This window comes from Thunnus albacares, chromosome 15 (genome assembly GCF_914725855.1).
Source record: "Thunnus albacares chromosome 15, fThuAlb1.1, whole genome shotgun sequence".
Classification (NCBI taxonomy): domain Eukaryota; kingdom Metazoa; phylum Chordata; class Actinopteri; order Scombriformes; family Scombridae; genus Thunnus; species Thunnus albacares.
Window position 1 is genome coordinate 18,891,454 of NC_058120.1, and position 15,094 is coordinate 18,906,547.

General features: G+C 38.4%; 1 protein-coding gene across 2 annotated transcripts; it reads right to left on the reverse strand.

The window, feature by feature from the left end:
- Positions 1–44: 44 nt before the first annotated feature.
- On the reverse strand, positions 45–10,694 carry LOC122998505 (thrombospondin-type laminin G domain and EAR repeat-containing protein-like). Of its 2 annotated transcripts, XM_044375434.1 has the most exons (14): positions 10,553–10,694; positions 10,360–10,420; positions 9,236–9,459; positions 8,294–8,646; positions 7,782–7,872; positions 7,525–7,666; positions 7,264–7,395; positions 7,093–7,163; positions 6,003–6,164; positions 5,677–5,872; positions 5,343–5,575; positions 1,547–1,725; positions 1,288–1,389; positions 45–1,004 (listed from the first exon to the last, which is right to left on the reverse strand). In XM_044375434.1, the coding sequence occupies exons 3-14, from the start codon at positions 9,386–9,388 to the stop codon at positions 851–853; spliced, it is 1,968 nt and encodes a 655-aa protein (XP_044231369.1). In that variant the 5' UTR covers positions 9,389–9,459; positions 10,360–10,420; positions 10,553–10,694; the 3' UTR covers positions 45–850. The 2 variants fall into 2 exon arrangements, with proteins under 2 accessions (XP_044231369.1, XP_044231368.1); XM_044375433.1 differs by having other exon boundaries at positions 10,360–10,694.
- Between the last annotated feature and the right edge of the window lie 4,400 nt (positions 10,695–15,094).

Genomic DNA, 15,094 nt, shown 5'->3' on the forward strand with positions numbered 1-15,094 from the left:
TCAATAATTTACTTTTTATTCATAATCCATGCAATCAGCGGCAAAACATAACAATCAGTCAGATTTACTTTGAGAGAGCACACATTCCGGTTAATAAACAAAGTGTTAAATATTATTTCAACATTGAAAGCTTTTACAGAAAGATAGAAATCTCACAGTGTCCGTCTTAAATTGTATTAATTTCTGTTGGACAAAGCACACAAAAATTCACATATTGTCATAAAAACTTTAGACATATTTTTTTGTTAAATTGAGGTACATCAGTTGATAGCCTAGTTTACACAAACTGAGCTCATAAGTCTAAATTCCCCAGCCAAAATTCAAAGAAAATTTTGACTAGTCACATAAAAAAGGTTACATTTTCTGATTATTTTTGCAAGTTTTTGCTCATTGTATTCATACAATTAACTGTTAAATTACATTTTCTGTGAATTTGATCTCCCTACGTTACAGTCTCAAAGCCTTCTCAAAGATATTTACCCTAAAAATGGTCAAAATCAGTCTTCAAAACCCACCATGTATAATTTTTGTATAACTGTAAATTGTAAACTCTTCTTTGGGTTGTTAAAACCTCCAAATTCCCAGAGACCATACTGGGGACCTGAGCTCAGTGTCCTCAATGGTTGCTACAGCCCTGACTATGAAATCTAAGATTGACCCTAAAATTGCGGACAGGCATAGTATTCTAAAGGCAGGTTTACTTAAACACACTCACACATTTTAAACATTATTGCAATCACTTTCATACACAGAAACACACAAAAGGACACTGTATGCCCTCACAAAGAGGGACACGCATATCCACACATACAAATACAGCACAAAAAGCCACACGCAGAGTCTGTTTTGCCTAGTAAATTTTCAGCTTGAACACTTTGGAGAGAGGTGCTTTGGCACTGGAGTAGATCAGATAAGATTCTCCTTTAGAGCTGAAAAACTCCCAGTCACTGCATCCGATAGTTGGGAGCCAATGAACAGGAACAAAGCCTTCATATCCTTGCCACCTAAAAACAGATAAGAGAAATCAAATCAGTTGGTAAATTCCTGAAGTCAGAGAGCCCAAATTAGCTGCGGGACATTTCCTAGTTCCTAGTGGATGCTCATGTGTCAAAAGATTTGTGTGTTTTTACTAGCTTTTCTAACAGCAGGAATAAATCTACATTAAAACAGTGTATGTGTACTGTACGCCCCTGAGATGATTTCATGACAAGTACCACCAAGTTATAGGCAATCAAGGTGCATGAACTATTTCACTCTGCGGAGGGGTGTTGTTGACAAGTTGAGTACCTGTAGAGAATGCTGTTGAGAGAGTACGACTCTCCATTAAAGGAGTTGGCGACAACCAGAAAATATTCCTCCCCGAGGCTGAAGAACTCCCAGTCCACTGCACTGGAGAGAGAGAGAGAGAGAGAGAGATAGAGAGAGAGAGAGAGAGAGAGAGAGAGAAAAGTATGTGGTGATAACACAAGAGTGAAATAGCTGGACAAAGGTTATTATACAGGATGTATTCTCCTAATCTGTGCGGAGGTGTTTGCACATCTTGTACCTGTAGGTGACAATATCCTGGAAGCGGACAAACAGTTGTCCATTCATGTCCAGTTCGTAGATAGTGGAGTTGATGGCATATCGACTCGGCCCATTACCATAAAGTCTGTGTCCATTGGCAACGACCAGGAAGACTCTGCTGCCGATCTGGAACATTTCCCAGTCTGTGGCACAGAATGTCTACATTGACAGCAAGAGAAAAATCATCCTTTAGGTTTGCTTGTGTGTACAGTGAGGTATTCAAGACATGTATAAACAAATATTCAACACTAAATCCTCATTTTTAATCAACTAAACCGATTCATCATCATGACTGACTGAATCGGTAGCTTTTTGTATAAGAGCTCCAAGTTAACAATTGAAGCAATATGACTGCTTTTAGGATTTAGAATTTGCAGTTGCTGGAAATTTGGGGACCAACCTTCAATTGAAGGGAAATAAATAAACAAAATTAAGCAGTCTCATAACCAGAAGTTGTGATTCTTTTTGTTACAGTGAACTCTTCTGTCTTCTGCTTTTAAGAACACACACAGACAATGTCTAGCCAATAAATGAGATTTTTATAAATTAGACATTTATTTATAACTAAATGTCTATCACTAATTGAATAAATGAGGCATTAACAAGGAGTACATAATGGAAGAAAAGAATCAAATAGATTAGAAAAAAAAAATCTTTTAAATGGTAAGATAATCTGATCACTTAGTTGACAATAGTGAACTGAAGTATGTGATTAAGAGTTATCAAAAGAAAGGCGGGACGCTAGGGAAAATAATAATAATAAAACTGCTCTAAGGGAATTAGTTTTATTCGATATCAACTCGTATCATAGAAAGATGAGGCTTTGTGGCTGAATGTCAAATAGAATTTTTCTGTTACACTAACTTTACTGAACTAAACTCGTCACATAGTCTTAAGAACACTTCTGTTGGTCGGGCAACAAAACTTCAAAAATACTACAAAAACGCGAGACTTACTGCTGTACAAAAATATAAAAAGAAAAAAGACACGGTTTCAATCCATCACTATGGTCAATCAACAGTGATTCTAAACATAAAAATGTATATAATAGTATATAAAATATCCAGGAAACATATGGTTAAAAAGCAGTTCTTATTTCAGCATATCATTCAGAATGAAATTCGTGACAAATTAACTGTCAAGATGATTCCCAACGCTGCTAATAGATGCACAGAAGTTAGACAACACTAATTTGATTACAATATAATAACATTCAGTCTTACATAAGCTCTAATTATACTTAGTATTACAGAGAACTAAACTATCTATGGTCATTAGATGGCAGTGTGGCCACATGGTAACTAATGCATTAAATCTATTAATGGATAATTCTTTCATTTTATATCGTACAGACATGAGAGTTGGACCATCTTAGAAGAAAACATTTGCTGAGTTGTGAGGGAATTTTCATATACGTGTCATATATGACAATGCTCCTTAGACAAGCAGACAGTGAGGGACAGACAGCTGTCTTCTTCCTAGTCGAGTCGACCTGGTTTTATGATTGTTGCCATAGAGACAGCACTAAAGTAAACAATTTCATAGCAATGTCGTCACTATAGGGACAAGGTTGCCTGGGTGCTGCACTGAGAGTGTTTCAACTCTTTTCCTTCAGATTTGCTGTGGCATTTCACTGGATCTACACCAGCACTTTGAATTGTAAATGCTATCTCCTTGATCGATCCCTAACCCGATTTCTATAACAGAGTAATACTAGCTGGGCTACTGGGTAGTTGGACAGCTAATTAGCATTAATTCAGACTTGAACTTAGGCAAATAGAAAATATAGTTTGAAATCACTCCAGGAATGAGTCTATAATTTACAGCAAGGATCTGGCAGCTGTCTTATCTCAGCTCCATCAGGGAGTAAGAGAGAGAAAGAAAGTGTTTTGGTGGGTGTGTGTGTTGTGAGACAGAGTGAGACAGAGGAAGAGAATGAGACAGAGTCGTCACTTGTTTAATAGTGGTAATTATTCTTTGTTCTGATGTGAAAATGCATTTCAGTCTCAGTAACTCAAGTCTCTGCCCATGTGGAGGTGAAACCGTCTTGCCTTGTGTTCCCCAGTTAAAATGACCCAAGGAGTATTTTAGTATATAAAGGAGCATTTAAGTGTCTTCACATACTGCAGTTAATTCATTGTCTTGTCAGATATCTGTCTCTCAGGAGGTTAAGAGCCCAGTGCCTGGTCTGGCTAGTGTCAATACTGTCGCCCCCACTGTAAGAGATGAAATGCCAGCTCTGCAGATCTGAATGTCTATGAAACACTCACCTCCATGTCCAGTGAAATTCAAAAACAAAACAAAGTTGTCCTCAATATACAATTTACTGAAAGACTGCAAAAAGCCAAAGAAAGAAACACTGTGAAAACTCTGCTGCAAATAGTTGGCTGTTGAGTCATTAAAGGTGCCCCGTAGAGTTTTCTTGTAAACAAATAAAAGTTATGTTAACGTTTACTGTTACTCACCAAAACTCATTGTATGTACCCATGTGATCTATAAATGTGTTGAATCCATTTCCTTCCTCATAAACATTTGCAAAACAGATGTTTTAAAAGTATTTTAAATTCTGCGTTGATTACATTCATGTTTACTGGCTTGCAGTCTTCTTCTTCTCTGCGTTTGTTGGTGCTTTACTGTGTTTCTTGGGACATTTCAGCCAGATCAGTGGAATAGTGTGAAATGATTGTATCACACCACCCATGTGCAAATGCGTGTGCATTACACAAACAAAACAGGGACTCATTCATAAAAAAAAAAAACTGCTCCATAGCACTACTAGAGGTCACAAACTCCACAGGGAACCTTTAACCTTGTAAACAGTGCTTGTATAGGCCTAGTTTTGTATGTGAACTGAACATAACAGCTTAAACTGGCAACATACTGAACTTACTCCTGAACTGAAGACAGTCAGAATCAGCCCTGAAGGTCACAATGATATAAACAGTGATGTATTTGCTTTCTGATGTACCTACTGAAGTGCATATGAATAGTGAAAAGATCACTTAGCTTAGAAAAAAATGAAAGAGCTGCATGGTAAGTGAGAACGAACCTTTGAACCGAATTGAATACAACGTCTTTAATCAGTGAAATGACTTGTAATTTCCACCTTTACTCGCTTGAAAGGAGAGATGAGAAAGATAAACAACTTAGAGACTAATATATGTAAAAGTAAGTGCCAAAATGGTGTATTTTCAATCATTTCTGGATTATTTCAGGTGATTAATTTTCACCAGCCCCAAGGTGTTCTTGTGAATCCTCACATCCAGCTGTGGAGTTCCCCTAAATCACATCAAATCTCTCAAATGGTTTCTCATGTGACTGTCAATGTGTCAACACTCTCACCTCAAATGTGGCTAGATTCAAATATATGATGCACTATCAGTTACTTGTCAAAGCACTGCTATCGCTCAAGCAAATCATAGCAAACCACACGCTCTATTTTTGGCCCTTGTCTTATATGCATGCACACGCCCGTCCCTTGCTCCCCATCTCACTTTCATTACACTTTTATCTCTCCCCGTCTGTATTCCCTTCCTTCTGTGTGTACAGACGAGATTGTTTTTCAAACTCATCTCTAAGATACAGATCTCATCAGAGGAAATCAAAGTCCAGGTGGTGAACAGATGGATGGAAGCAAAATTCTACATTAAAGTGCCATTAAGACTAATCCTATCCAAACTTTACTCTATATTGCGGCTTGACCATGGATGTAATATGAAATTTTCTTTGAGGCATATGTCAAGCATTGCTTTTGCCATTTTTCATTCACCACATACCTTAATTGTCTGGAACACCTGGAAGCTTCCATTGAGCCAAATGTAGATGACAGAGTCTACAGATGTGGTCACTCCGTCAAAAGCGTTTGCCACCACCAGGAAATGATATGGTCCAACAGTGAAGAACTCCCAGTCGTAGGCCCCTGAGGTTGGCAACATCTGGTGAACCTCAAATGACTTGGTTAACCTGTTCCACTTGTATATCACACTATCTATAGTGTGATTATTATTGCCTGCAACAGACAAATCATGAATGGTAAGCCATTTTGTATGTCATTTAATATTTTATATTGACATAGAAGTTAACACTTGGTGAATATAGATGGGTTTTCACCTATTCTATGATTGGCCACAGCGAGATAGGTTTGTCGATTGATGTTAAAGGCCTCCCAGTCCCGTGCACAGTGGGTCTTCAGGGTCTGGAACTGCACAAACTGTTTTCTTCTTTTGCTCCACTTGTAAATCACAGAGAGGTCTGCCTCCGTCATAAAACGATTGTTTGTGGGAGAGTTTGACACCACCAGAAAGATCTAGATCAAAATAACAAAACAGAGGGAACATGTGATCAAAGCCTGAAGAAGAAATAAAGCAAACAAACAGCTTTGATTTGGAGTATACATGCATCTATTCCATAACCCATATCTTCCTTTTTTATCATACATTATTTCCAATGTTGAAGTGTCTCCATGCCAGAGCTCCTTGGGTGCTGATATTCTGGTAGAGTTGGAAACCTGTGTTGGTCCAATGATACACAGCAGAGCCAGAGGTTGTGGACCGGTGAGCCATAGCAGCCATCACACCCATGCCAGGTACCTGGAACACCTGACGAGAAGATGAAACAAACTATAAAAAAAGTGCTCATAAACTTTGTAGACAGCCATGTTGTATCATCTTCCTTCCTACAAGTAGAGCAGCAAAATACACGTTCTCTCCTAAACAACAGTAAGTGACAACTCTGTCTAGATCAATGGCTCTGTGCTTTTTTTGCTTGTGACCCTTTTCCACAGGGTGCATGTATATGAGTTGTGAGCAATTCAAGCAAAAAATGATTTTCCTCTTACAGTATAAGTATACAGTATTTCACAAGAAAAAAAGCCAAAATGAAAGACAAGTCTGGAAAATAAACATCATTTTGTGTGACTAATTTAATTTTTTTCTAATTTCCCATTCTGATAATAATCTGGTGATCCCATAGATCTATCCTATGACCCCTTGTGAGTGTCTTGACCCCTAAGTTGGAAACACCCAGTCAGTCTTCTTCTGTGTTTTTTTGTTTCATTAACAGTAAGTGCAGTACTAGCCCAGAAACAAAAAATATACAGAAAGGTGACAAATTAAAGGAAAAACCAACATAAAGTGTGTTAGTAAGGTGTTGGACCACCATGTGCCACCAGAACAGCTTCAATGCACCTTGGCATTGATTCTACAAGTCGCTGAACTCTACTAGAGGGATGAACACCATTCTTCCAAAAGATATTCCCTCAGTTGGTGTTTTGATGATGATGGTGGAGAGTGCTGTCCAACATGTTGGTCTAAAATCTCCCATAGGCGTTCAATTGGCCAAAACTGGGCCGGCTCAGCATTTTTATACATGCCACAGAGTTTGATTGGATGTTAATTGCTTAATAGTACCATGTAGTGAACCTGTGTGGAGGCATCTGTTCATTATGTTTCTCCACTTATTTATTCAGGTTTTTCCTTTAATTTGTCGCCTATCTGTACATAAATATACATTTTTAAAGAAGCGCACCTCAACATCATGTGTCTCTGAGCTGGTGGTGAGGACCTGATGTTCCAGCACATAGTCCAGCCGTTTATGATCTGAGTGGATTGAGAGGTGGGAGGTTTGTCAACACAACAAATTCAAACAAATAAGAACAGAAACTTTCTTATGAATGGATGTTTGCTGTTCAGTTCTCACCCTCAAGCACTGTGGTCCACACTGTACCGTCACAGAGGTAGAGGCCTTTCTTGAGCGGATTGAACCACAGTTGACCTCGTAGCAGCTCTGAGCACGACCGCTCCAAACCCACTGACACTCGCTCCTCTGTTTCTGACAATTCATGAACACAAAGATGAGCAGACATTTAAATATGTGGGGAAGCAGACAGACATGCAAAGGTAAACAAATGTCTCGCATCGTGATGTATGAAATGCCTTGTGAAATGAGTGTGTAAGTTACCATAAGAAGTTTCCCTCTCTATGACAGGCAGATCTAAGAGAAATGGTGGTACTGAGAGAGCTGCTAGTTGTGGGTAGGAAGAGGGGCAGATCTGATGGGTGGCATCTGAACCTGGCACCAGAACCAATTGTCGCAACAGACCCTATACATAGGGCAGCAGATAAGAGGGAAAAGATTTGACTGTTTAAGAGACAAAAACATCACCTATACAGCTTATTTATCATAAAAAGTTAGTGATGAGGAAGTATAAGTCTTACTGAAAACAAGCCTTTCCATCTCCCCCGACTTCCAATGTGGAATCTGGATCCCTGAATGTTGAGGTCTGAGGGGAAAGGCCTGGAGGGAACGCTGGTTGCCATAAAAAGACATAATTATTTCTAATAGTCGGAGTAAATGTTGCTTCTGTATATGAACATAAAGTCTCTGTAATTAAAGTAGACTCCTCCATTCCTCTGGTTTTGGACTGAGACAGGGAAACCTGAGACAGGAATTGTATTATATAGCTTCTGTATGGGTGCTAATATTCCTCCCTTCTTGGAGCTAGAGGGAGTTTCCACCAAAAACCATCTATCACATACTGTCAGGACACTATGAAATGGCTGCAGGGTGTGAGCATATTTGAAGCAGCGCTGTTGTATTGTGGTGAAGGATCTACTATGCCTGAAGGGAATTTAGAGGGAACAGGAAGAGAGGATGGTGGGAGATAGTAACCACCCAGTGAACAAAAAACATAGAACAGCACAAAAAAAAAAAAAGAAGAAAAACTTACATTTCCTGTGGTGATCTGCAGTCCACTGTGAGCCTGACATGTTGACTACCAACGTTGAGGACAAGAGTGTGCCACTGGTTATCAGCCAGAGTGCCTCGAAACACCCAGTGCTCTACGACCCCTCCGTGACCTTTGAAAAGGAAGTGTACACGGTTTTTCGAGAACCTTAGTCCCAGGATGATCCGTCCACCTCCCTCATTATTCTTGACTTGCTTCTTCTCACTCTCTCTGCTGACTCCCCTCTCTTTTCTGCTTTCCAAAATGTTCCCTTTATTGTCCTCTTCTTCCTGCTCCTCCACAGCGCTTTTCTCTTCGTTTTTTGGCCCCATCAAGGAAAAGATGTATTCATTTTTCTGAAAGGCAAATGCAGAAAACATTCAGACACAATGCAGTAACAAAGTGCCTTTGCTATAGTGCATTACTTAGTTACTAAGTATTGTTTTTAGGTACTTGTACTTTACCTTTTGAGTATTTATACTTAATATAATTTTTTACTTCTACTCAACCACATTTCAAAGTCAAATATTCTACTTTTTACTTAACTAGATCTATTAAACCTATAAACCTATAATGAGCTTATAAACTACAATGCACTGTTTTACAGTAAATAAGTAGTATAAAATAGTTTAATTTAGCCTCATCTCAACCAGATTTAACATTAAAATGTGGCTTATACAGCAATCATAATAATAATACAATGATATCATATGACACCATGGCCATGGGCCATTCCGCTGCATAATGATTACTTTTCCTTTGATACTTGTATCTAGTTGATGTTACTTCTGTACTTTTACATAAGTAATAATTTGAATGCAGGACTTTTTACTTGTAACAGAGTTAACACTGTGGTATTGGTACTTTTGTTGAGTAAAGGATCTGAGAATTTCTTCCATCACCGGTATCCAGTTCCGGACAAATGAGGGCGTGATGGATGCTCACCTTGGGTGCAATGTGAGTGACTTTTAGTGTCACAACAATGGAGAATTCTTTTGGGAAGACGTCACAGTCCACCAGCAGCTGGGAGGAGGGAAAGCTCATGGAAGTATGAGGGCTTGAGAAATGTACACCCCTCACCCCTCCAGCCTGCTTCATGTGCACCCCTGGCAGGAGTCTGGAGGTGTCCCTCTCGAGGACAAAAGACAGAAGATCCAGGGGGAGCAAATCTGCAGACAATAAGCAAATAAAAAGGTCAGGATGATTGGTTTACTACTCAAGCCTATTTATGCAGAAATTTCTATTCTATAAAGTAGTGAAGTGCGATTTATTTTATTAAGGAGTCACAAAATAAATCGCAGGTTTCCTGAGATGATTAAACAAGTTGCAAAGAATCTGTTGCACCAAATCATGTTTCACTTTCAGACTTTTCTATATTCAGTGCTGTTTTCCTGTAAAATATTGAGTAGTTTTATCCAGATATCTACAAAAAATATTTAAATCAAACAACTGGAGAAGGGAAAATTGCTCCTCGGTTCATAAATACCATATTAAACCTAATGAAAGGGGTCACAAGTAGGGCTTTGTTTTAAGGGGACACAAGTAAAAAAGGTTGGGAACCGCTGCTATAAACTAATAAATTGTCAGCCTCCTGGTGTGTGAGAATTAGCCCTGGGTGGCAGTGGAGCTATAGGGTATACGTATTTTAGGATGGGTTGTTATTTAGAAAGACAGGAAGGGAGAATGATGTAAGAGGATTACTCCCAAATTGACGAGACAGCATATAGACATGCACCCTGTTCGCCCTGATATACTGATGTGTATAGAATTGTTGTGGAATTTTAACCACATCCAATGTCTGTACTTGTTTGTGGATGTTACTTTAAGTTAATATTGCACGCTATACTGCACACGCAAACACTCCCACTGTACTATAAGCAGACACAGACAGTTGGAATTATCCAAAAGAATTTTAGCTGGAGGGGTTTCCCAGGTTTTAGATGAAACCATAAACCATCCACTGAATAATCATTAACTTTAACATTAACGCATCAGATGTGTTGAGCTGAGCTGAGGTGATAGACTGTAATAAATAAATAAATAAATAAATAAATAAAATGGTACAATACCTGTACAGTGTCTCCATGTGTCAGTGGTCGTGTCAATGACCCTTAACCCCAGGAGAAGGAGCTGCACAAATATCAGCGATGACATTACCAACAGCATGTTTGGTTTAGTTGCCAGCTGGTACGAAGGTCTCCATATCAAAGTTTTTCTATCTATAATGTTCCTTCTGTCTCTATCTTAAATGACAATACACACCTGACAACTGTGTATTCCTCAACACAAGGATCCCAGTGAGCATGTTCACATCATCATCCAACTCCAAATAATATCTTTTCAAAATCATCAAAAGCTAAACTGGCTAAGTAGAAGTAGACAGTCCCAGATCATCTGTGCTTAGAGAGAAATCCATTCATCTGTGTGAATGCACCTGCAGCCCCTTTTAAACACCGGAGCCATGCAAATCACTAACCAGCCTGTCACTCATCCTCCCTTAACCGCCTCTGATGACACAGACCTGCCAGAGGGGTGAGCAGCTCCACTCTGTGTGTGTGTGTGTGTGTGTGTGTGTGTGTGTGTGTGTGTGTGTGTGTGTGGGTGTGCATGTGTGTGTTTGTGTGTGTGCTCAGTTAGCAACAGACAGACTGACAGACAAGCAGACAGACAGAATATGTGGCTGTATAGATAATATAATGTCAAAAGGCGAACTCAGCGCATGAAAGGGGCCATAGCCGACAAAATTTCTTTTCTTTTTTTTAATTAAAAGACAACAAAAGACCATCTGTGACCTCTGGTCCACTAATGCATAGATGGATATGAGCTGAGCTATTATCATATTAGCTCTTATCCCACAGTTTATTACCTGAGAAACCAAGGTATGTGCATGAACCCAGGTATGATATTAAAGTCTCAAACCTGGATGTTTTCCTAAAAGATCTGCAAATATTACTTATTGAAAATGTAATGAAGTATCTGGACAGTGAAATTAGGCAAACACTGCAGTGCACAAATATTTAATTATTTAAATAATTATTTTTCAATTGATTATTTTATTCTGCTTCAAGCGTGTGAACCACAGGAATTTGACTTTTTAATATTTTTCTAGTGTTATATAAGAAGGTTCTGATAATTCATTGTCAGCCAACAATTTAATACCCCACACAGCTTCATAGAATAATTTTCCAACATCTACTACTGTATATTTAACCTTAGTTTGTTGGTTACTTGGCACTCATGAAGTGTTGTGAGATCTCGGCGTGTGTCAGATCTCTCAGAATCCTCTCATCCACCGACCAGCACATTTACAAGGCAAATGAACTTTGCCTCTCTTCTTCACGCCCACATTAGGAGCATAGACCACACATAGATCAGGATACAAGATATGTCTCGCTCTCCTTTCGCTCTATCCATTCATTAATCTTTCTTCCTTCCAGGCATGGCAGTGGATGTTGTACTCTTCGGTGTTGTTTCAGATGGACCTGTTTAAAAGCAGAAAAGTCTAAGCCGTAAAAGTCAGTGATTGTCTACTCATCCACATGCTTTTCCTTATTCCTGGTTTGACTCATCAGCTGTTATCGCTGTTCCAGTCGTCCTGAATGAAACCGTTCAGTTACTTTATCAGATGAGATCTAGGGTTCAGGACACCCTGGAAGTAAATAGACCATTCAATTCATTTCGATTCAAACTTTATCTTGGACTCACAAGAGCGTAGCATATAAAAAGAAAAAAAAAACAAGACATACAAGATAAAACCACAGCAATTCATCATTTAATTAAAAAAACAGTTCATATGTAGGCTATCTCGCCAGTGTTTTCTGAGCCTGGATGAGTACCGAGAGCAGCTCTTCTTCTTAAGGCTGGTTAAAGCCTCTATGATGCTGTTCTCTGACTCGTCCAAACAATACATAAAATTGTACATCAGATTTCTTAGAAGTGCCTCACATGTTGGAACACCGGAGAACACAAACAGTCGACTGGTACTATGCCATCTGGGAACCCGAAGCAGCAACTTCACAGCATCATTGTAAACCGCCGTGAGCCTCTGTAAACTACTTTTCCTGTAGCAACTCCAAAGATGAGCTGTATACAGAGGTGTGCAGAAAGCTCTAAATAATGAACATTTTACATTGACAGATCAGATACTAATCTGGGAAGCAACATATTGGCCTGAGCATATAGTTTACAACACTGTCGATAAATATCTCTGTCATCATTCAAATCATTAGGGAGAAAATGGCCAAGGTATTTTATTTCCTTGCATGTGATGAGAGGAATATCGCACAAGTGAAACACAGGAGAGACTACTTTCCTATCATCTCTATTTCTGACTATCATGACACTACTCTTTTTGGCTTTAAATTTAATGATTGATAATACTAATAATTCCAACAAGACAGCCTGTGTTACACCCATTCAATTGTTTCAATAGGTCGTCTATATACACATTAAGCAAAATAGGAGACAAAATTCCACCTTTGCAAACACCATTATTTACATAAAACATGGCAGATACAGCATTGCCCCCATTTAACCATTGAATTGTCTGATGGGCAAACCAGAAGACTAGTAGACTAAGTACATACTTTGAAACACCTCTAGTAAGCAATTCCAGAAATAATTCTTCATGATTAATTCTGTCAAAGGCCTTGGATGCATCAATAAACAATGTAAACACATAAATACAGTGGAATTTTGGGTTCGATATTTGTTTCCTTTAAAGCATAAATATACATATCAGTGCCATGTTTTCTTTTAAAGCCAAACAGGTTATTGGTGGTGAGAACAAACATTTCCAACCTTGTTAGCAGGATTCTTTCCAGCACTTTTGAGAGAATACTGGCAAGGACAATAGATCTATAATTATCCACGCTATTTAATTTACTAGCCTTGTCCTTAATGACGGGCACTAACAATACAGAGGTGATAAAATCTGGAAGGACACCATGAACTATGAGACCAGCAAAACTCATGGCAAGCAGAGGACAGAGCCTGTGACTGGCATTCTTTAGGTGTTCTGCAGTAATATGATCCAAACCACAAACCTTGTTATCATCTACCATAATAAAGGCATCATAAATATCATCTGACCTGGCTACCAGAAAGATCAATATTTATACTTCAACTAAATGGTTATTCTGCAGCTTCCTGGCAAGTGAATCAGCTCTCACTCTGTTCTCGTTTCTTTTAATAAAACAAAGAGCATATTTAAATCTTGCATTGGTACGTTTTTTTTTTTTTTTATGTTCAGGCAATGACCCCTGTCTACACCTTCATGAGTCTGACCAGAGTTTAAAAGCTTCACTGGTTGCAGCCACAAAATCATTTCATCCAGGTTTAATGTTATGCGCCTTGTTCTTATGTTTACAAAAGGCCTTACTAGAAGCATTAAGACCTGTCACAATGGCACATAGTTCAATACAATGATATTAACTATCTAAAATAACTATCAGACATCTGTAATTGAATGGTGTAGTATATCAACAGTTTTTTTAAGCAGCTTCCTTCAGTTTAGTGATCCTTTGTTTCTTTAAGTGAGGTAAACAGTTCATTGGTGTCTCACAACAGTGGTGGAAAGTAACTAGATAAATTTACTCAAGTACTGTACTTGAACTTTATTTGAGTATTTACATGTTACTTTATACTTCCACTCCACTATATTTCAGAGTCTTCCAAAAAGCAGTGTGTAGTCAGGGTCACGTTTCAGATGTCTATGAGTTGTTAACAGCTTCAATGAATAGTGATTTTTCCCTCTAAACTTCTCTCATGGTTTCATTTCAATAAATGTTCAAATGATCCAATATTTCACCAAAACTCAAAGATTAGAGAAAAAGTCCAAAAACTGAAAACAGATTTGTGTATCACAACTTTGTTTTTTCTTCTTTCCTCTCCCATTAATCATCTCACGACCCCTCAGATTTATCCAGTGAACCCTTTGGAGGGGCCCGATTCCTAGGTTGGGAACCACTGAACTAAACTAGCTAACTGTATATAAATTAGTTCAAACTAGCTCCACCTCCAGCAGCTACAACAGTAACATGCTGCTTACACACTAATGTTTCAATATTAATAATCTAATGACATCATATACAATAATATATCAGTCAGAGGGACAAAACCACTACTTTTACTTCAATACTTTAAGTACATTTTGCTGCTAATACTTATGTACTTTTACTTAAGTAGATTTTTCATGCAGGACTTTTACTTAGATAAAGGATCTGAGTAGTTCTTCCACCACTGACAGTAACCATATCATGGTTCAGTGGCACCACCTAGCTGTCTACTCATTACCCAAACCAGATGTGAAGATCTTGTGCAAACATTTTTAGCAGGCAGGGCGCCAGCAGGAATTGAAACCCTGTCTTGCATAACGAAACACACACCAACTATATATAATTCAATGTCAGCCATGTTGCCTTGACAAGTGACAAAATGTATACCAGGCAGCAGAAGGGCTAAAAGTTGGAGACCATTAGTCTCTAACCTTCAACGTAAAAAAAAAAATCTACCTGCCATCTTGATGTGTATGCTTTTCCAATGACTCTTGCATATTTGAGTTACTCTAAGTATTGTGTTTTCATAGTTTATAGTTTAATAGTTAGTTTAGGCAATAAATGATGTGTCCTTGCCCTATTTTAACCTCTACAACATGATAAATGGACAAATAATGGCTGTCATAGTTTTTATCTCTGCCTAAAAATATCTTCATGAATGAGAATGGACAAATCAGTATTTGGAGTGATTTTTTAAAAAACAAAACAAAACACACAAGTACAAAATAATGAAGCTTGTGACACCAAA